Source organism: Anopheles gambiae, chromosome 3 (genome assembly GCF_943734735.2).
Source record: "Anopheles gambiae chromosome 3, idAnoGambNW_F1_1, whole genome shotgun sequence".
NCBI lineage: Eukaryota > Metazoa > Arthropoda > Insecta > Diptera > Culicidae > Anopheles > Anopheles gambiae.
Window position 1 is genome coordinate 59,044,944 of NC_064602.1, and position 24,033 is coordinate 59,068,976.

At 37.9% G+C, this 24,033-nt stretch overlaps 1 protein-coding gene across 4 annotated transcripts; it reads right to left on the reverse strand.

Moving 5' to 3' along the window:
• Positions 1 to 652: 652 nt before the first annotated feature.
• On the reverse strand, positions 653 to 23,726 carry LOC1272615 (uncharacterized). Of its 4 annotated transcripts, none has more exons than XM_311516.5 (9): positions 23,603 to 23,726; positions 22,483 to 23,305; positions 8,644 to 8,876; positions 6,146 to 6,289; positions 4,852 to 4,958; positions 4,266 to 4,439; positions 3,974 to 4,128; positions 3,546 to 3,825; positions 653 to 3,447 (listed from the first exon to the last, which is right to left on the reverse strand). In XM_311516.5, the coding sequence occupies exons 2-9, from the start codon at positions 22,712 to 22,714 to the stop codon at positions 1,872 to 1,874; spliced, it is 2,901 nt and encodes a 966-aa protein (XP_311516.5). In that variant the 5' UTR covers positions 22,715 to 23,305; positions 23,603 to 23,726; the 3' UTR covers positions 653 to 1,871. The 4 variants fall into 4 exon arrangements, with proteins under 4 accessions (XP_311516.5, XP_061513037.1, XP_061513039.1 ...); XM_061657053.1 differs by having other exon boundaries at positions 23,622 to 23,722; XM_061657055.1 differs by having other exon boundaries at positions 22,483 to 23,353; positions 23,603 to 23,686.
• Positions 23,727 to 24,033: the final 307 nt, after the last annotated feature.

The following is a 24,033-nucleotide window of genomic DNA, read 5'->3' on the forward strand; positions in this document are numbered from 1 at the left end:
TTCTTGTCGTTCTGCTAATCGAACTGGCTGTATGAGCTACATTCCTTTCTTTCCGAAGCATCAGGTAACATGTTTTGAGTTATTTCACATTTTCTCTGGTATGCTGCCTCCCCCTCCACCCCCCCCCCCCCCCCCGATGCTGCATATCGCAGACAAAAGATTCTTGTTTCCAAGAGTTGAAGTTGTTGTCTTTTGAAAATCGTTGTCATTCGTACAACGGTAGATTCTAATTCCGTTCATTAAGAAACAAACATACCATGCTCATGGCATATTAAGGAGGATATATCTGCTAGCATCGAAGAATACTGTTAGATCACCGGGACTACAAATTACCCGATAGGTCTAACGGTTTCATTGAAGACATTTAAATCATGCCCTAAAAATGGCTTACATCTCTTTCGGAGTTATTTGTTCCAGGAGTGTATTGTTGAAATTACCTACAATAGCAATATGATGTGGTTAAACATATTAACAGAAAATGAAGACAACAGAAACAATTTGGGTATTGCAATGCTACAAACAATCATTTAACCAACGCAAAACTTTCTATACCATGTTGTTTAAACAAAAAGTAGTTGTCAATTTATTTTATTTAAGATTGGAAATAATAACATTAGATAGAAATATAAAAAAAAAACAATCGAAACAATACTTCTTTTTTTGTATCAGCATTCACATGCTATTTCACTTTATTTTTCACCGTACCCAACAGGGTTCACCGACGCTCACAATCACTACATACTCAATTTAATAACATTTTCGATCTATTTTCATCACTCCACCCATTAAACAGTTCATAGTTCCTCACTCCAACAATGTGCTACGCTGAATATATGGCATTCCGTTAAGAGTTTGTTTTCAATTTTACTTCCCTCTTCGCTCCGTTGTATATAGTAATTGAAATTGATTCATAATATTCCCTAGATTTGTGATTTTACTACTTCCATTTTTTTTGTTTGAATCGTGTTTCCTTTACGCTTCTATTTGGCCTAAGTCCACTCTGGTTCTTATTTGTTTGTGAGTTTTGTTTTGTTGTTGTTAGGATTCTTAGTTTAAAGTTTACTTATGTACAAGTTGTGCAAAGATTTGTTGTTTTTTAAATTTTCTTTTCATTATCGTAAAGAATTGCCTTTTATTTGCCTATAGTTTAACTGCATCCAATGTCTGCACTGCGCTCAACAACAATGTATGTTTCGGTGAAACGATTGTTAAATATCGCTGTAATGCACCGTGTACAAGCTACCCTGCAATACTTTCCGATGCACTTTCATTTCTGTCTAATAGAATCCACCACCACCTCAAACACTACTTGCTTCTTTCAATGTCGCTCATGAAATGGGGCTCTTTCGTGTAATGTCAAATAACAAAGAATCTGAACTATTGTTTACTACGGAAAAAAGTAAAGAAAATGTTCTCTAAACTAGTTTGCTTGGTGCTCAAAACTTTGTCACAGTTCATACTAATTTTGTGTGTGCCATTTTTCTTGTGATAACTGCTTTCTTATCAGTGAGAGGGATTCATTTTCACCATAAGATAATTGCTGTAATACAATTTCAAAATTTTCAAAAATCAGTGCATAAAGAAAGTTCATAAGAAATGGAATATTTCTGTAGTAGTAAATGGTGGTGAACGTTACTACTCCAACCCTACATGCTGTGTTACTAGTCCTTTGCTATGTTCCTAGTACCTTTGCGCAACACACAATAAGCTCGCTCGTTGCGTCTACCCATGCTGATTAACTAATGAAGGAGCGAAGAAAACGGTGTCGGGAATGTGAAAAGAGTCACAAAAAAACCTAACAACTTACCTCATCAGAGATAGTCTATAGAGCGGATGCAGGGACGCTACAACCAACGCTAGTGTGGTTCCTCTCATTCGTAGTACTTCTGCCCGTACAGACGGCAGTAGATAACGAACGCAAGAATGATTAGCGCACTGACGATGATGCCAGCGACAACCATTTGCACCACCGGAAACTGGAAGCACTCTACCACGTCTGGTAGCTCGACCTGCCCAGGCCGGCTGCCCGGTATGTACTTGGTCCGGCAGAGCTCCAGCGATTCGTCGGTCAAATACTCGATATTGAGCAGGAACTCCTTATCGAAAAGCCCGGTGCGTAGATAATTTTCCTCGATGTACTCGTAGTTTTTATCGATGTTGCTTTCTACTACGCGCAGGCCAGTCACGTTGGGACAGTTAAGCACGCCGTTGCACAGCAGATACTCCGGTATGCAAACGTGCTGATCGCCGGGACAGTAGAAATCGCAACTGTCCTTGAACATTGCGGAAGTTGCCAGCGTTCCGTCGGCGTTGCGAGGTAGATGGAACAGTTCTGTCCAAACGAATTTAAATGCGTTCTTGCCGATGGCACTGTCACCCGTGTACTGTATTAGCACTGGTAGCGGTTCGTTTTCGTTCTCCACGGCACCCAGCTCGGCCGCTGACAGAATGGGCAGATCCCGCGCAAGGCTCACATTTTCAGGGCAAATGATAAAGCGTGGCTCAAGCCGACCGGCGAGATACACCTCGATACGGCCGTGCTCACAGCTTCGCTCAGCAAACCGTGCTTTATCCAGGTGTAGCCAGAGGTCACGCTGTGCCGCTACCTTAAGCTCCCAGATGCACTTTTCTTTACGGTTTTCGGTCAGCTGGAATCCCAGTGCATTTTTGTAAGGAAAAACTAGCTCTCCATCGGGCGAAGGACCTAACGTTATTGGTCCACATATCGGCCCATGTGCAAACTCGTAATTCGCCTCGAACAGAGTGTTTGGATTTTTAAAGTAGCTTGTCGTGGCGTGCTGTCCTTGAATGATAAGTTCCAGATTCATTTGATCCCCCGAGGATATGATACGCACCGGTCGGGGAATGTTGTCACAGAAGCAAGCCAATCGGTTTTGGCTCTTGTCACGTTCTTCCCATAAAATTAGCTTATCCACTCGCTCCTCGTGGCATCGGGTGCACGCGCTTACCGAGTAGGGTACTTCTTTGAATGTCACCGATGTCACCTCTACCACTACACGCGAGAACAAACGTCGATCCGTGATGAACTTGTACTGACAACGCACATCGCTACCGGAGGCACGCTTGTAGATGAGCGTATTCCGTGGCGATTTAAGCTCGCCCCGGCTGTACTTCCAGGCATAGAAGACTTCATCGCAGAGCGTGTTTGGCACGGGATCGCCAAACCTGGTGTTGTTGAAGAAATCGTAATGAGCCCAGTAGTATAACGAGCTGCCACTATATGAGCCGGTTTTGCTGAGGAACTTTACATACAGCGAACGACCTGTGCTAACAAAATCGATCTTTTCCATTGGCCGGGAGAAGGTATCGCAAAATGTTTTAATGATACGGGCCGGATCAGGATTGTTTGCATCATAGATCGTGAGCGATTCTGCGCAATCCTCCTCATGCTTTATGATAGGCGCTTCGATACGGTTTATTCGGAAGCTGTACAAATAGCAATGAAATGTGGAATAGTTTGAATAAGCAAAATAGCTTACAATGTTTAGGTCAAACGTTTGGCAATGAAATATAGTTACACGAACCTAGGAAAGTAGAGCCGAACGACCTCGTCCTCGTTCCCTTGTATATGGTAGCTGCAGGATGTGTTTGGTGGGTACCAATGTGCTACACTTAGAAAAATGCCTTCGGACGCACTGGTAGCGCGTAGCGCATCAGAACTAAGTAACCAATCGCATGCGCCATGTTTTGTTCCAACCGTTTCCACATGCCCGGGCCAATTTCCCACATTGAAATGGAAACCCGTGTTCAGTAGTGGCCCGGCTGGTGACGATACAAACTCCACATACATATGTTGCGATGTTCCTGGAAATATAAAAATAAATTTCACACAGCTGAAATGTAATGCCGCTTAACCCCGTTGCTCACAAGTAGCATGTGAAACCGAACACCAAAGGTAGGCTGGCTGCGGTATTGAAGTATTTGCTCGGCAAAACTACTTGTTTGCACTTACCAATGATGCTGAAGGGGAATTTCCCCATCCCACAGAACTTTCCAATTGGTGGTGCATGTTCGTCTCGTCCATCGTACACCGCCAACCAATCGTAGGGGCAGTGTTCGGAGCCGGACCCTATCTCCTTCATCGGACATGTCATGATGTTTTCACACCTGGGGTAAGGTCGAAACATGAAAATAGAGAGGAACGCTCAATACATTATCGACATCAAAGATCAAAGCTCCACAGTCCCGACCGATGAAGAATTCAGAACTCGTGTTCGGGCAAACTGGTCCATGAAGCCACTTACCTCTGCCCGTCCACGGCAAACTGTTCGTTCTGGATGTAGAGCTTGATGAAAGGAAGTCTCGTGTGCAACCGATAGCGACACTTCAACGCTCGCGGATATATCCCTGGATAAGCGGGTGACTGCACATAGCACGTCTGTAGTCGACAGTCGCGAAATTCTCGCTCACAGTACGACCTGGTGCAGCAAGTGAATTGTAAATAGTTGCGGCCAGCGGCACAGTCGACCAAAATAATAAATGTATGGAAATGAAGCATGGAAGAGAAAGAATCATACATTAGCACATCGCTTTATAAGTGTAACAGAAACCCGGTAGAGGTATCGAATGATTCAAACAGAAAAACAAACACGACTATCGGGTAAAATACAAACCAATGGAAAGAATTTAGCATCTCGCGCACTTTCAATCAACTCTTAAGTAGTCATTTATATTCATTGAATAAATCAATTTTGGCGATAGTTTTGAATAAATGAATGCACTTCCACTAAATCCCCAACGGTCCGCTCAATGCAGACCGGTTTCGGTAGCAACGAGTGTAGTGATGCTGCACATCGCGCATATAAGCTTCTGCCAGCAGCTGGTACTTACCCTTGCACCACTTCTCCCCGACGATTTGGATAAAGTTCCGGGTGCGGGCCGTATCGGTTGAATACCTCCATTTGTTGTTCTGCGCCAGAGTCGAACGCGAAATATGTCTGCAACGAGCAGGGGCACACCCCAACCAACATACGCCATTAGTGACAGGTATTGATCGAATGCGTTGTGCCAAAAGTGGCAAATCAGGTTTCCACTCTAACGCAGCTTCATTTCGCAACTGAAATGAGCAATCCGAATGGTTTGCAGGGATTGATTGAATGCGAAACCGTACCATTTCTTTCATTGCCACCAATATGCTCAATTTGGTGAAATCAAAGTGCAATCGACCAGACTCATTGGCATAATTTGTTCATATAGATAGCATGGGATGCAGAGAAACAATGATGAAAAACTGTGGCGTTTTTTTACATGAAATTTAAAGCTTCTACTAATAACTTTGCACAATTGGTACTATATTATTCGATTTAACTCAACGATTTCATTGAATCATGCAGCCCACATTTCTGCATTAAATAGTAACGCAATCGAGGTTTTATCGAATGAACGAAAATTGAATCATAGTTAATTCATTTAATGTTGTGATTTAAAAAAATATAAGTTGCATTAAATTTTAGTAATGAGTATTATTTTTTCTGTCTCATTAAATTATCGAAAAAATAACTCCATAACCAAAAAGATCCAATTGCATGTAAAATTCTAGTAAAATGTACACTTGTAAAATTGCAGTGGCTTATTAATTATCATAGCAGGATAGTCAGTCCTACGTATGGGGGCACGATCCATTCGGGGATTGAATCCATGAGCATTGAGCATTGAGATCTCGATTTATTTTGTTACGTTAATATTTATGTGCGATAAAAATTAAGAGTTTACTCAGTCATATATATAATATAGTCAAGTAAAAGGAAACGCAAAAAAATTGCAACAACAATTTAATAAAATAATAAATTATTACAAACCGAGTAGCACTTTCAATTGTCCATGGTCTAAACCTTTTGGTGCAAATGGTTTGTATGGTTGATCATTAATTATTTACTATCTTTAAGTAGAATACCTTGTTTGCTGTCTATCAGGCAAATGATATACTCGGCAACACACCATCGACAGCATACATACACTCCCTAGCACTAACAGTTCTAGTCTAGTATGAAAAGTATCGCCGATTTAGTGTGTAGGTGCATCACTGGACGATGGACTTTAAAAGAGTACGGCTAGCCGCTACGGCAACAACAAATTCAACACTAAAACAAAAATCGATTACGGTTGTGCTTGCAACGGTATTTACCTGGTCGGTGAAGTTATCGGTGTGAAAGACTATTTTGACGGCACTTGTTTCACTGATGAACGTTTGCGGTTGCTCCGATTCGCCGCAGAATTGACCCGGTTCTCGACGGTTTGACACATCGGTTTTGGCATTGCCATCCACTATCTACGAATGAGAAAAGAAAATAATTACGTAAATTCGTTTAATTAACATGATCAGCACAATGTAGCTGGACGTGGTTGGGATTATGGATCCTAATAGAAAAAAAAACAATACGAAATTCACAATGTGTATGATGTTGATTGAACTTTAAAGATCGAATGTGAATGATAAAATTTTGAATCTCAATAATTATTATATTGAAAACCAATCAAGCTCAAATGATTAAATTGATGCCTATCTGGACTGCCATTGCCTCACAAACAGATTATCTAATTATGGGTCAAGCAATACGACCCTGTGAGTATTAGCCAAATGATAAAGATTAGGCATGTTATGAATAACATGTTTGGATTCTCTTACTCCTAATTATAAAAAAGAAAGTAATTTGTAAAAATTCATTATGAGTATACAACCAAGCTAGAAAGTAAAGCGAGGAGTTGGGTAGGAATAGTTTATATGCAAAACATAGTTCAATGATGAAACTTATGCGGGATATTTCGAGTTTTTTAAAAAGTTATTAAAAATATTCGATTTGATCGATCAACTGATGAATAAGTGGCAAATATACACAAATATACTGCCATTAATCCATTTTGTGTTATATAAAGTCGATGAATGCGATTTTCGATAAAATATTCATATGATACAATGAAGAGAAATGCAATCACCTATACATTATTTAAAAGAAGAATGCTGATTTGAAAGCTGACAAAGATTGAAATAAAAATGTAACAATGATTTGAAAATAGAAACTGTGTGTTTTTATTTCTATCGTCTAATGCAAACATAATATAATGCAAAACAATTGCTATTGGAAAAGAATCGCTGCGTTTTTGCGTAATTGCTGCGTTTATAGTACCTTAAAATTGATTTATCAGTATGGGCGTATTAAAAAAATATAATGGTTTTTTGTTGTTACTTTTCAGAGTAAAACCGTTAGGAAAATATATCCTATATTTTTTAAGCTGATCAATATATGTTGAAATTTATTCCCAGCAGACGTTTTATTCGTGCAAGAGTCTCCTCTTTAACACTGAATGTATAATTCAAGACGATGGTATCCAGTCCTGTCTTGAGCATTTCCAATATCGACTATTATTTTCCGAGAAAACGGTGAAGGAATATGATTTCGCTAACGAACCAAAATTGGAAATCAGGGCACCGTTTCGTAGCGTCGGGGAATTGTTCATAATTTATGAAATAATTTCATCTCATTAAGAGGATTATCCGCATTTCACCGTCGTGAAATATGCCCGCACCGTCGGTGTCGAGTGAGAATGCAAACGAGCACCGTTCTGAAGCTGCGGCAAACGATGACGAGGTCAATCCGAGTACATTTGCTTGTGCCATTTGCGCATATCACATTGCGGGTGCAATGATCCCGTTTTTACGAGCATTCAATACAAGTTTTTTTGTGGGGTTTTGCGACAACCTCAACAAAGCACAATAGGTGATTGTTGGTTAAAGTGTATAGCACGCTGCATACGTATTATCCAACAAAGATTTGTTTAGTGATAGTTAAGCTATTTGATGATATGACAATAAATTTGCAAACAAATTATCTTGAGATATGTGTACTCAACCGCAATGCATAGTGCATTTCATAGAAAAGAGTTCCGATCGTAGCTCTATCGTAGTACGTTAGTTTAAACCCCATTTCGTTGAACTACAACCATATCTCTATCATCCTAGAAACGTCAGTGGCTACGTTGAGAAAGGGAATTTTTCAACTGTCATTTTCAGCCACCAGCACACCAGTCATTGGTGGTGTACTGCACCGGAACTGAGATTACAGCGCAAGTAAAACGACAACTTTCGTCATCCAAAAAAGGGAACGTTATTCTGATCCATTCTGCTTCGCACTGAGCAAAGCGGGGAATCCGAATGGAATGCTTCCACCAGACTGATGGAACTTTTGGCACCAAATTCCACCATTCGATTGGTCGTGTTGCACGAAAACGAACGATGCAAGTTGAATTGGACGGAGTAAATCGGATGTTGCCGTTGGCGTACGTGACAAGTTGCTCCAACGAATAAATAATGTACAATCCATTGGATGAAAATTCATTTCCTGGAACGAATGCCAAATCGTCGCTCCGAGCTGCCAATTCATCGGTTCCGGTTGTTTTTTTTTCCCGTTCAACTATGTATGTAATGAAGAAAGATGTACCTTTCCTAGCAGTGTTTGGGTTATTTAGTTGCCCGTCAAATTGGGAACGAAAATTTGTTGTTTGGTACGCAGGGTTTTAGAAGCGAAAAATGAAATCTGCTTTGAGCGACATAAAACTATTTTGGGCAGAAAAAGGATTTTACAGAAAAGTCTGATCGATTAGTTTGTTTTTGGTTAACAATCTCACCTGCAAGTAGCCTCCATCGCAGTGTGTCGCATTTAGTAGAGTTCCTACTTTAAACTTTTTGAAATTCAACCGTAGCACCCAATCGCGGGGTGCACCCCGGAAGCTGCGAAACCGATACCAGCATGTGAGTGGTCGGTTGCGATTAAGGTTTGTAACTTCTGGTGAAGAAATATCCTCGTAGATGTCAACAGTTTTGTTGCAATGGTCTTTGGCACCGTCGGCAGTGTTACCGGCTAAAAAGAAAAAAAGTTAAAATGTATAACAACACCTATTAATTTGGCTATAAGAAACATGGTGTATAGCACAGAAATGTAATTTAAGGAGTATAATTCAATGGTATAAGAGTATATTACTTCCAAACATAAAACTGTACGGTCATACTTTTGGATGTGCCTTTGAAATACAATAAAAATATAAACTCCCATATTCATGAATTAATAACGACCTAAATAAAATAAACAATTATGTATGATATAAAAAACATAAAAGTAAAGACAATTCACCTTGAACCACAGTTGGACTACAGCTATACAACAAACTGTATAAAAATTAAAAACATACACAAGAGCAATCATTAGACACTTTTGTCGGAGCTTCAGATTGTTTCAATAGTCATTTATAATTTTCAAAAGCGAACATAATTGCATTATTGCACGTAGCCTGAATCTACAACACTAACATTTTAAAGCATGTGCTTCACACTTGTATAAGTTCAATGTTTGTCTTAAACTAGGCGTGGTTAGGAAACCACTTTTTTTGGGATAAAATCTGCCATCTCAAACTCCAGGGCTCTGTATAAGAAACGAATGGCTTTTCCGACTTTGAATCACGTCACGTGTTCCGTTTGGTCCGAAATTTGTACTTCACTCGAGCTACACTGCCCGCTGTGTTAGAACAATCTACAAGTTAGTGTGAAACGACGAATTTTTCCAACGCTCAGGTTAGCTTAGATTTCGCTTCAGGACACGTTCCCTAAACGGGCACTCCCAGCAGGCAATGAATATCCGATGAGGAGCAGATTCCGCAACCGGAAAACCATATTTCACTAGGGATTTGGGAGTCCACACTTGCCGCAAGCGAGCAACACAGCGAAGCACAGATGCCATGTGCACCACCTCTATGGTGGCTGCTCCTTTCTGTGTTTCGTATAAATTTAATTACCAGCCCAAATTATGTTTCGCCTTTTTATGAACGTATTAATAATAACAGGAAGTATAAATCATACACAAACGGCCGATATATACGTGATCCTTAAATTCGGGACGGTACCATATGCGAATTAAGCAGAGAGAAACAATCTAAAGCAGCGGAGACGTGAGAAAGATTCTTGTAAAAAGTACAAGCGGCAAGAGCAAAAGGGAAATTGGTGGGGATGAAATTTGTACTGAACCAAAGACACTCGCGCTATAATGGAGGCGCATGGTCTTTCACGCTTAGCCTGGTCGCCAACGCCGTTCGACAAGCAGTGCCTGTAGGGTGCAATGATTTGTAGCGCTTCATGAATTTGTGGGGCGTAACACAAAGTTGGTTAACGAATTTGTTGGTGCTGAAGAAATTAACTTGGATTCTCTCGTGCATTTAGTAACGCCAGCATCTTGACATACAAAATTCCTTAGGGAACGATAAATTTATCTGTTATTTAGAATGTAGGTGTTGGTTACACATGAAGAAAAAAACACAACACTGAAAATGATTCTAATTTTATTTTTTAATTAAAATGAGAACATAATTTAACACTGGACCTCAAAGGTTAATTCAATAGTTAATTTTGTTGTATGTTATTGCAGGAGTTACCCAAGTAAATCTTTTTCTTCTTGTTTCAAGCTAGCTAAACCATCTAAACTGAAACCATCCATGGTTTTGACTATACGTGACTGAATAGTGTATCTATAGCAGGACAAAGCAAGCATAGTCCATAGAAGGCTTGAACCTATGGTTTCATCGCTATAAGCTCTAGCAATTTGGCTGTATCATGGCACCGACCTTGCCAATAATACTTTCAATTTAAACTTGATCATCACTTACTAATATTAAAACTAAACAACACTAGTGAAAATTAAAATTGTTCGAAGATTAAATAATACATTTATGCATATGCTATTATAAAAATAAGAAAATTAAAAAAATAACAAAAATAAACCACTTTATTTGTAACCAATAAACTCGTTAATAGTATTACTAAAAAACAGTATGTTGGTTTAATATTTTTGCTATTTTTTATAAATAAGCATGTGTTCAGATACATAGCCGTGTCATACCGTAATATTCGATGAGAGGTATGTATATACAAACAACCTATTTCACGGAGAATATTTTATCACAATGTGTGAGCATGTGATAAATATGGAATTTTCGCGAATCTTGTCATACCCTATTGGGTGCCCGTTGGACATAATCACACACATAAACTGTATTTGTATGTATCACTCATGTTGATTTGGATACTTTTTCATGCTTCGTGGCGTGAAATCGTCTATTATTTAGTAACTTAAATTATAAGTGTATATGTATAAATAAAACATTTTTGTAGACCTGAGTAAGACTGACAAATAGTTAATAAACTACATCCCTTGTTCCACAATTTTTCTCTTACATGGTTTCCTACGACTTATTGGTCGGATCCCATCATTTTTTGGGCTCGTCTCACGATTTGTTCATCTTATCCCAGAGACTGTTGGTTCGTTCCCATATATTATTGGTTACGTCCGATTGAATATCAATACAGTTGAAACAAAAGTCTCTGGGAAATGCTCAAAAAATCGTAGGAACACACCAAACAAATATGGGAAGCAACCAACAAATTATGGGAACCAACCAATAAATCGTGGAAAACCCTGTATCATTAATGTTGTTTCACTTGTACTTAACTTGAAAAGAATTGAAATTAAATCGATGAAAATAAGTATTGCTTAAGTTTGATAAAAAAATGCATGTTAACACTTTGACGGCCGCACGATTCGCTCTCGTTTCTTCGAAAAGCGCCGTAGCTATTGTTAAAAAAAACTGTGCGTGTCGCCAGCTCGTTTTGATGGTACATCGCTATGATATTTTATTTCTAATCCTGTGTGTTCTTTTGTTCTACTCTGTTGTGAGTAATTTGGGCAGGCTGAAGATGTAACATTCTAGATGTAACAAAATGCCATTAAATAATGAACAATTATCAATTAAATATCCTGCGCGCAGTGAAAACGCCATCGCACCACTGGGGTGCGCTCGGATGTCAAACGATACTTTATTCCATCGCACCACAGTGGTGAGCACGGCCGTCAAAGTGTTAAAAATGTTAACTAAACTTGTGCAGTATCACCAAAAATTACAAGAATAACTAAAAAATACATGAAGCAAACAAAATGGTTGAAGTAAACACAATCGTATACTGAAATTCATATGTATCGAGTTTCATACTGCGAAGTCGAGTAGATCGAGCATTTCGTACTGCAAATAATTCCTGTATCTGAAGAAATATGTTCAATTTTTTTGTTCGGGTCGAATGGTAAGAACAATGAAATTCCCTTTGAATTGATTCCAATGCACCCTAATTGAAAGATATGCAAACTAACGATAAACATATCAAATATTTACATATTTGTTTTACTTTACACCGTTACAGCGATTTTTTTCATTTAATTTCACACGATCCTGTTAGTATACATAATAGCACAATATTTGTAGTAAAAATCCTATTTTTAACACTCTGTAATTAATCTATTTTCAACAGCTACTCTCTGAAACGGCTGTACAGTAATGCTATGAAAGTAAAACAGAAGGCGTCACGGTCTCATAGTAAACATTATCTCCCAAACCAAAATAATTGCAATGCAGTGAAGTGCACAAAACACAGAAGAAACAGATTCTCTATCACCACTACCACCGCAATCTATCCTTTCGGGCTTTCTTGTTTTTATACTACACGAGCAAAAAGTAGAGGGCAGTAGATCATAATGAAAGAAAAAGCAAAGTTACATGGCAGCACAACAGTTTTCATCTGTGCATGACCGTTATCTACAAAAGAGATTGCTGCGTTCATGGAAGGACATCAAGCAGCGAATCATGCGCGTGGTGTATCCTGCCACGATGCACTAGATTACTTTTCCAAGTGAATGCAGTGCTCTCGTTAATTATTTTTTCATCATTCAACCGCAACTGCTTTGAAAACACAAGGACACACTCAGAATGGAGACATAGGTATCTTTACATTGCACAGGTGAGGATGTGAAGTAACACGTCACACTGCATTGCATCGTGTTGGTGACCTCTACTAACCGGTCGGAGCTTCGTATAAGTCGTATCATTCTTGCATGGTTATACCTTCTTCTTACATGTGGTAAGCTGTAGATAAAGCAGTTTTGTACAAATGTTGGCATGTCGTTGCACACTTCTTTAAGAAATTTAGGTTTCATTTAGCAGAAGTTTAACTCATAAATTAAGTTTAGTAAATGAATTTTAGATTAATAAGTTAAGTTTAATGCATAAATATTAAATTTTAGCGAGGAAAAAATGTAACGTAAAACGTATATTCCTTAGGTATAATCAAAAACATAGAAATGCGTTTTGTGTTTGAGCACTACATGATTTGTGAAACCTCATGCATAATCAGGAGTAATAATTTTTTAGCTCAATATTTTTCACTTTTACTCATAACTGAGTATTTTACTGATACATTAAAAAAAAAGAAGTAATGCACTATTTTTAGTAGGTTATATTAGTTAGTTTAACCATATAAGAAAAGTAAATTCCATTCTTGGAGGTTCGTCTGTTCGTTTATGAATTTGTATCTGGTATATATTTTGTTTATTCGACTTCACATGCCACAAAATCATTATGTTTATCATATTGTTTTCGAAAAATAATGAAATTGCACTTATTGAATTCAATACACTGTGTATATTGTTATTGAAAATGTTTTGTCGTTGATGATGCTTTGGATGGACCCAAGATACAGTCGTCAACTCAAACGACTTAATTACATGCCCAAACCCAAATGGGTTCAAACCTCGTATAAATTGTCTCCCGCGGCAAAGACTGACTATACGGTTGCAAGGTGATTGTCTCTTGAAATAATAAGTCTTGAAATCTAGTATATCCTGGTATGACCACGTAGGTCGTTACGCTAAAAAGAAGAATACCTTATGGAATCGATCGGCAAAGTCCGTCGAAACATTTAATCCGGCCCGCGAAAGAGTTAGCCTGATTAACAACTGTTGTCGGTCAAGGCCTGCCTATACCACTTGTGGGATTGACTTTCAGTGACTTATTGATTCCCCCCAGAGCAGGATAGTCAGTCCTACGTATGGCGCCACGGTCCATTCGGGGCTTGAACCCATGATGGGCATATTGTCAAGTCGAACGAGTTGACAAATGTATCACGAGACCGGCTACCTGAACCCGTCTAAATTAGGCCGTATGGCCCGTTGAAGATTAATCAATAAATAATAATAATAACAATAATAATAATTTAGTAATATGGAATGACGAATTATTCATTTAGGGAAATTATGTGTTACAGAAAAAGTGTCAAAAATGTTGATTTTGTATTATGATGCGTGTTAGACATTCGATTTGTCTCCTGTTTGACATATCTAACTGATCAAAGGATTTTGTCAATCATTTGCATTGCCTAACTCAAACGACCCTGACTCAAGCTACGGAAAGTCTTTTATCTACTAGTTTACTATCAGTTTAATATCAACTATATTAACCACACTAATAGCAAGTATTTTTATTCAAAAAGGAATAATTACCATTTATTTGAGAAAAAAGTGTGAAAACAATAAAAAACACTGAAAGTATATAAGGGAAGGTAGCTAAAGACGGACACTGCGGGTAAGATGGACACTTCTCATAAATGCATGAAAAAGGTAATTTTCGAGTAATTCAACAATGTAGAATCCAAACTGAAGGTAAAACAACACATTTGAGAACATTTTTTTCATAATATATATAAAATTGGTTAAATCCACGAACAAAACAAATTTTCAATCTTGTGCACCCTTGTGGATCTAATCTGACTACTGCCGATCTTAAGCTCTACAACTTGTATTGTTTATAGTTCCGGAAGTTTTATTTCATGAATGGGTTGTCGCAATCATTAATGAAAAAACTTTCGAAAGAACGAGAATGAAAGCTGTTAAATATTAAAAGCAAATATTAACGGTCAATTCGATGGTACAGTGGTGTTTTCCGTCAATCCCGATAGAGGACACTATCGAAGTGGAGTCGTGCTGATAACGATCGGGCCGAGCAATCCCGATAGCACGCAAATTCCCGAACGTGGCAAAGGTTACGATCTTTAGCCATTCTTTCACCGATCCCCGAACCAAGCGACTGATTTTTTAGCTACAATAAACTAACGTTGCTTAAAAAACGCTTGTGTATCTAATATTTATTGTACATTCGGGTGAAAGAAAGAATCCTGTTGATAACGTCTCAACAAAAGCAATACAAAATATTGTTTTCTGGTGGTTTAAACATCCTGACACCAAAGCGGGAAAGACGGACACTTTGCTGTAGGGAAAGATGGACACCGAATTTATTGATTTATTTTGCTTCGTATATCAATTGGTGATGAATAAATTTCTTCAAATACCTTAAATATGGGTATTTCGAAGTTATAAACCAATCAACAACTTGAGAAAATATTGAAATAAGCGAGAAATGAAACACCGGTCAAAATAGTAGCCACTCGTTATGCTATTACACGCTCGACGCTGATGAGGCGCTTCACGAAATCCAATATCTTATCACGACTTGGACAACTTTAAGCAATAAAAAGATGAGAAATTGATACGACATTCTTCAGGAAAAGATGAGAAATTCTATGAGATTACAAAAATCAAATGTTGAATTTTGACATGGTGGAAATCCAAACTATTAACATGTCCCTTATAAATACTGGAGTCGTGGGCTTTTGCGGAGTAATTTCCTAAAAGGAAGTTCAAGACTGTTGTTCTGTACACTGGAGCAACTTCAGCTGTAAGTGCGCGATATGTCAATAATGCTTTAGATGCTGCATTCTACGATATATTGCAAGCGCCGTTTACAATTCCAAAATTCATGGCTGAATGAATCGCCGTTGCAATAGGCCAAGAATTGGTTTATAAACGTACCAGGACGTGGAAAGCGATAGAATTTGTTAAAATACTGTAAAACTCTTCACTTTCTAACCTTTTCTACAGGTGTCCATCTTTCCCATATCAGGTGTCCGTCTTACCCGAACATTTCAAAACTGCACGAAAAAAACCATTTTTTTCATTCATGAAAAAAAAAACGCAAAAATCGATGGAAACTTAAAAATTTCAACACATTTTCTGATAAAACATGAGTGTAAGATAATGTATGCACATTTTCATGGTCGTTGCACTTATATATCCCTAGATTTTTACCATTTCCCTTAACGTGTCCGTCTTTACCTACCTTCCCCTACATTATAGAACCGTTCTCATCCAGGATAGGTTTCTAAAACCTAAGACAATTTTCGAGCTCAATGTTAAATTTCCCGTTACACTAACATTGTAACTAATATTATTGTTGTTCTTAAGAGCACGACGATTGCACACTGTTCTTTTTTTACAAAAACAACGATTGTCAAAGATTTTTCATTAAACGGAATTAGTTTTTACTTTTTCTGAGAAGGCATTACTTGTTGGGGAAGCATTTTGATAGTTACAAAATATACGTTTGTCTCGATAATTTTTCGCCCATAATAGCCTTTGTACCACCCTCTACAATATCACCAACAATAGTCCAATAATTTTGCGTCTTGGATGGAGACGACATCGCGTGAAAGGCGATAAAAAAGCGATATTGCTCTTGCTTTGTTGTTTGAACTAAAGAAACTTTTGCGCACGCTGTTCCCGATTTTTAACTGATGAATCTTTGCAAATAATTTTAATAATAGGATTTCCTATTTTGAACCTTGCTGGATTATTTGGCCTTTCAAAAATTCAAAAGATAAATCCAGCAAAGTGACGCAAACGACGTGGTGGAGCTCTGTATTGCTCTGTTTGCTAGTATTTTGATAGATCCTTTGCAAGTTAAAAATGTGAAACTAGAAAACTCAACCGTTGAGGAGTACAGGAGGAGGAGGAGGAGGATGCGATACATTTCTCCAACATACTGTTCCACGCTCAGGAAAACGAGCGATAAAAAAGTGTTTTAAAAAACCAAAAAAAAAAACAGTCTTAAGTCATTTATAACTATAAAATGTACAAATGTATAAGTTATAGGGTAAGTGTACCAATTATGGCAGTAATATGTCATCAAGATACCGATTTCACCCCTGTAACAATAAGTACTGCGAAAAATGTCAAAAATCTATATGTTTTCTTGCTGCCTACAATGTGTAGACAATGAGAGTATTTTTTATTTTCACTCAGTATTTATAAAAATACTTGAAAAATTCAATTAAAAATTGCATCTCAAGGTACCAATTCTGGCTATAGTGTTCCTAGCAATTCGCCATAGCTGTACCAATTGTGGCTGTATTCTAAAACTCGTGGATATTTACACCAAAAATTACATTGTGACATTGTTTCTACTCAAATCAAGTAAAAAAAAGTTCAACACACCAATATAAGTATGTAGCCAGCATTAAATACGTAAAATTAACATTTCCATATATCCTGCAGTCCTGCTCTTAGCAAAATGACAAGAGATACCAAAAATCTTGGCAACACATTTTAAAAGGATGATATTTAAAAAAACAAAAGTTGCCAGCACGGAACTAATGAAGCACAAATGTTGAAAAATGGTCATATTTGAAATGAAATATCCGTCCGTGGTTTTAGAATGCAAATAGACTGTTTTAGAGCGAAAACAGTGTTTGTTATAGCCATAATTGGTGCTATAACCACAATTGGTATACTTATCCTATTAATAAATAAATAGCAATACGGTTGAAGCCACTCCTACTAAATAAAAAAAAAAACTATTATATTTTGTATAAAGAAACATTTCTTTTAAGAATAAGAATTTGCTATCCAAGTTGTTTAAGTTTACACCTTTATTTAATTCGTTACGTGATGCATGAAAAATGATTGAAATCACAGTTTTATAGATGTTTACAAATCTTCTTATCCCACGGTCCAAAGCTGTAACATGGTTTGGACATGTAGTCCTGTCCAAACGGTGGCACAGTCATAACATTCTCTTTGGTGTCCATTCTTTTACACGTGGAAAATGTCACGTAGCTGCGTATCGTGGCCAACTTCTCCCTTTGGGCTTATTTGGCGCAATAAAAATAAGCGATACGCTTAGTTGACTTGAATGCCTTGTACCTTGTACATGGAAAACAGTCAGGTAAACCTGAACAACTACTGGCGTAACACGCCGTGCTCTCATTCTTTAAAATAATCTTTGAAAGGATGTTGGTAAATAGTTGACGGTTGCGATTTTATTGGTGACTTTTATTTTACAGAAAAGCTAAAACGATAATTTTGAGATTCGTTTAAACAGGCTGTTAGAACAAACATGGTTATACTATGTACTACAACTGTTGAGTGTGTAACGGCAAAAGATGGTTGGGAATATTTATTTATATTGGATACATTTGAAATATTTATTGTTTTCTGTCTGTTTAGCTTTTTCCTTCAGCGACGACCTTGATTTCGAAATTAAATTACTTCTTCATAAAGAAGTTCTTCACAAGAACCAACATACACAGAGTAGAGAATTTTAGAAAATTATTATAACTGAAGCTAGCAACAATTTTGCTGCTAGTGTGTGGTTAACCATTTTACAAAACAATGTTTTAAGAGCACTAAATTGTACTTGAAATAAAATTGAATCAAGATTAATTTACAGACGAGCTTATTGTCAACTGCTAATCTTTTCAACTGAACAGACGCTGAGAATGACTCTGCTGGTCATGTAGGTCTTAAAACGACACAAATTACCTACTTAAGATCAATTTCTTCCATTGATTGGCCTTGTTATTGTGAGTTGGCTTCAGATATTGTTGAAGGTTTTCAAATCAACATTATGACTACTTCAAGACATGTATGACTACTTCTTGCTTGTTTCCAATAAACATAAAAAAATAAAATAAATAACAGTCGCTTCAAAACCAAACAAACCAACGTTGTTGTAAATCAAATTATGTTAACGATATGTTCAGATAATTTAAATCCCGTTTGAATTTCCTTTTTTTATACAATGGTATTACAACCAAATACGGATGTATTTTGTGCAAATTTATGTTGTTTATGCATTGTATCTCGTATTTCTTGTATAACTTGTTGTTGCATTGTTTGTTACATATAAGTAGTTTTTATGAACAGAAGTCAGTAGTTACTATCTAATTACACGAAAAGTCCTGTTTCTATTGGAAATACTTAACATTTCATTGTATCTGAGCATCATTTAATAAACAACTTTCTTACAGATGTGGACTGTTAACCATCCCGTTGAAACACAATTACGAGGTCATTATGGGTAGTTTATGATAAATGTGTGATAAACTAGCGAAAAACTACAGTTTTGTTTATTTTGGAGGGCCATTATTTTACTATACTTTAGACTAAAATAATGTTTTATCTATACCTACTATATTTGATATCTTATGTGGTATATTAATAGATAGATAGATAGAATTGATTAAATAATCTAATGTTCTTTGAATAGTTGAAACTTATAAAAGTGATGATTGAGAAAATGTTTTTATGATTAAAAACTTGAATCTAAAACTTCAATTAAAACTGAAACAGTATAAAACTACGAATGTTCCAAAGGATGTGCACAAACACGGATTTAGTATTAGCATAATTTTGTACGGGTTCAAATCACGTACGTTTTGAGAATTTTGTATGCTATACACTGTTCTACGGTCGTAACCTTTCAAGGCAACGAGAAACAAGAAGGTTGGGAGAGTCCTGGATACTCTGAAACAACAATGTTTTTTTTTCCCAGCAACCTGCAACAAACGTGGAACGAGATGTTTCGGCAGTGCTTAAGATGAATAAAATTAGCATACGCTTATCATACGTTATGGCACTTTCGATGGAGATGCACAGTAGCTTTGTTTCATGCCTAGCAATGGTTGATCTTCCCATCTCTTTTGTTCATTTTTAGAAAGATGATCTAAAACCGCCACTACTTGCACGCATCGCTTCAGGGATACCGACCGTTTTTATCTTAAGCATTTTCCATGAATTATCAACACGACACCTAGCATACGGAGTCCGTAAAAAGTGCTTCGCTCGTTTAGAAACGTACAAAACCTCTACAAAAGCGTAGGTAGTAACGTTTTCTGCCAACGATTAAGATCCGTATTCAACAGACGGCTGTCTAATTATTTGAAAACCTGTTTTGCGATGCAATGTGTCCTTACAACACCTTTAGGATGCCATTTCTCTTTCAAGTACGATTTCAAACGTGTTTTAAATTCCTCAATCATAGTCCCATTCTCGTTAGAGTGTGTATATCATGAATAAAAGAAAAAATACGCCTCATCCATTTACAGCACATCAACCAACCAATATACCGGGCATTTTGCACGAGCTGGAATCCTTCTACTATTTCTCTAACCGTGCGCTCTGCCAGACTACTGTGCGTAGTCAATATTGGCTTCTATTTCGGTCCGTTCCATCGACCCAATGGCCATCCGGATTGACTTTTCCTTTTTTTGTTTCCTCTTTCCTCTTGGACTTCAAAGCTATATCGACATAGACGAACTGAAAACTGGTTGCGATTCCTGTCTCATAGAGAAGCAAAGAAAATTGGTTAAAAACTCCCGATGAAAATAAAATATCAGCTTTCTGGCGGACGACAGCCAATCACAAATGGACTAAGCGTAAGTCTGACAGAGAGATAGATAGAAAGAGCGAGAGAGAGAGAGAGAGAGAGAGAGAGAGAGAGAAACGAACCATCAATATGTCCAACAGCGTGCGGTGCGAGATCGAAAAGCTTTAATTGAATTTACCGTTGACGAGGGTTTGATGTTTGGTGCCGTTTAGTAAAGGGTTTGTAGAATATAAACTATCTCACAAAATTCCTTGAATATATTATCTTAGGAAAATACTTTTGCCATCATTGAATCTGTCAAAGCACAATGGATCTATGTTTAGTTGTTGATATTATTTAACAGTTCATAACATAACAAAATAATAGGGCACAGAGTTCGGTTTTGTATAATAAATTTATTTTACCGTCAAATATACGTTAACACGACTCGCTAAGAATTAGAACAACGACATGTCCAGTTATATAATGTGTGCTATATAATCTGCCTTGCATAAACTAAGAATAGGGGACGGTTGCGCGATACAGTTCTCAACAGTTCAAACCTCATATAGACCGTTCCCTCGTAAACGTCGCTTTAAACGTAGCATGAAATTGAACGTGTTTTTTTAGCTATATTTCATTGAATATTAATCAGAATGTGGCTTATCGTACATCAAAACAAAGGATATTAAATTCCCCAAACTATTTAGAATGTAAAACATATTGTAATAATTAATTAAATGCATTTCCTTGTGATTCCCCGTTGACCATTATTTTTTCACCGTGAACAAAGCGGGAAAATAAAAATAAAATAAAAATAAAATGAAGCATAGCTTAATAAACATATATTACCAATCGATACCAATTCCTGGCTTAGTAAACCAATTTAAACTAACCAACCAATTTCAATTTAATTTCACTTACACTGCCATACATAAGAAGGAGAATTTATGGTTTCAATCACACTGGTTATGATGCACAAACTCTTTTACCCGTAAACTCTTTCGTTAATCGTTTGCATAAAATACTCTATTTTATGTACCAATCATAAAGTCATGGTTGCTGTGCTCATTAAACAGCTAAGCATAACAGTTTGGAACTGTTCATACTTGTCCCATCTGAAGTTATACAAAAGTGTGTAAATCGGATGAAAGCGATACTTATGTTTCAAGCCGCAACATAACTTGTTGCTGTTCATTAAACAAAAAAAAAATCTCTTCTTAATGGTCAATGTAAAAAAATCAAAGAGATTCGCAATAGCAAGGCATCGTCCTCACACCGTACATCGTGTGCTTTAAAGGCGTTTTTGAGTGCCTTTCCCACAGAAACCGCCACCGATGGGTGGAGGTATGTCTCATCAAAATTTTCTCTTGACAGCACTTTGATTTGCATACGAACATATTCTTCTCGGACGAGGTAGTAAAGAAGTGAAAATAACGGGAGTACACAACAAAAACTACACTTTTCATCAGGTGGTGAAAAAAAGTGCTCACAGCCATAGCAGAAAGGTTCATTCACATTCATAACGTTGATGCAGTGCAAGCCAAACCGTGGAGTCGCTCTTTCCCTGCACTAGCCCGTTTCGTGTATAGTTGCTCGAACATTTTTCAGTCTTCGAACACATTTCATGGCAGCAATTGGAAACAACCGAGCAGCGGAGATGGAGTTTTTATAATGCCTGATGGTCTTTTTTGCTGCTGCGATACTGTTTTTACGCCTTTCCTTTCGCTATAGCTTGCTGGGGTTAATTTTTATTTAAAAATGCTCCATATCAGTCGGCAAGGCTCTGTTCTTTGATTCCCCCGCCCGGTATAAAATGCAAAGGAAAAGATACGCACGCACAAACCCAAACACATGCGGTACAGCGAACAATCAGTGTGTATGCATACTTCAAACAGCGCTTCTCCTGAACGCTTAAAATGTGTGTCAAAGCCAACCCGTACGACTACGAGCGTTCGGTGCGGGTCGGAAAAGCCCGGAATTTTCACACGAGCGTTTTCCTTTTAACCAACGAGCAAACACACTTGGCTTACCGCCTCGGGTAAGCATCCTGACAGCAGTGTGATGATGTGGTGTTTGGCGGCGGGAATGTGCGTCAAGTGAGGAAAAATGAGTGTTTACCTCGTTTTTGCGGTGATGGCAGGTTTGTGGGCAAAAGCTGCTGCTGTTGTTGCTGCTGTTGATGTTGCTGATGTTGGTGTTGGTGCTGCTGCTGCTGCTGCTGCTGCTGCTGCTGCGATGTCACAACAAGCACATGCGCATTCAGCACGAGTATAATGAACAGAGCTTTTATCCATACTTTTCGCGACCTGTGTAAATTATTCACTACACCTTTCGATTCTTGGCACAACATATTTTTGTACCCTGCTAGCACTGGCTACTACCCGCACGCACGGACACTCGAATGCTAATCGTACGGGACTGGCACCGTGGCACGAGATATCAAACGAGCGCTAGTCCCCCCGAAGCGCTCCAACCCGACAGACACACACACACACTCTCTACGTCACTCGAAAGGACACCACCGTTCACGGCAATGGATCACAATGCTGGAAAACACAACCGAAGGAGCAACTGAACAGCAATGACGTTTACGGTGATGACATCAAAACACCGTATGTATGTGTATATGCGCTATTCCGGATGGAAAATGGAGCAATGCTTCTCCTCGCCAGCAGTCGATTTTCCACACTCAAAGAAAGAAGCATGCAACGAAACGAGCGGTCGTGAAAACGCTTCCACTGACGCTGGTTAGACTAAGGCAAGCAACTGTAAACATTCATTTGGAATTCACTTTTTACTTTAGAAAGCTGTAGTGGAAGGTCACACACACACTTCAATTGGCAGTATTCGCTTTTTCCAAAATTTTCACACACTACTTCCATTTGCTCTAGTGCACGGGTTGAAGAAATATATTTCGCAAAGACGGTTTCACACACTCGTGCTGAAAATATGAAATAAATCCAAATAAAGGATTGATTTTGCTGATTTTCTGCAAATACACCATTAATAGGCACACTGTATTATTCGTCACTTTAAATAAAAACTGGCTCGAAAAACAGACACAATGTTAAGCTGCACTATTCATCGTACAAACATAATTTTCCCTGCTTGGGAAAATTGGGACGATACTGCGCAAACAATATTATTTGCGTTCTGTTGCCGTACAAATAATCACAAAAATCGATTGAAAAGCACTTTTTAGCTTTGCGAATTGAAAACTTTTCTTCATTCGACCGACCAAAGTGAAGCTATCGTACAAGCCAGATGGTAAACAGATGTGTGTATCCTTGCGACCAGTAACTGTTCAGAACCGTTCCAATCCGAGAACAACGCGACACTGACCAACGAAGTCTAATCGGTTTCAATTGGAAGTGTTTTGCGCTCGGCAAAGCGAGTGGAGGGGATAATACAGCCACAATAACATTGCTGATTGAAGCAGTGCGCATGATTGTCTGTTTGTTAAGGGGAAGATAGAATAATGAATTCCTTACAGCTGATAGAAACGCTTGGATTGTTCGCATGGAGAATAAGAATAACAAGCTGGTTGAGAATGAATAGCTACAAATAACACTGCGCTAGCCTTCGAAGTCTGAGGTGTTTGTGAAAATGTGTACGGTTTAGTTGACTGGATGATTGACTGGTGGATGTAGTACATGGTGATAACAATCT

Excerpts from the sequence above, each read along its gene's own strand:
- LOC1272615 (XM_311516.5), bottom strand. The coding sequence starts at position 22,714 with ATGTTGTGCCAAGAATCGAAAGGTGTAGTGAATAATTTACACAGGTCG. Across the intron at positions 8,877-22,482 it reads GCCATCACCGCAAAAACGAG|CCGGTAACACTGCCGACGGT; the intron begins GTAAACACTCAT and ends TTTTCTTTTTAG. Across the intron at positions 4,959-6,145 it reads CCGATAACTTCACCGACCAG|ACATATTTCGCGTTCGACTC; the intron begins GTAAATACCGTT and ends TGCTCGTTGCAG.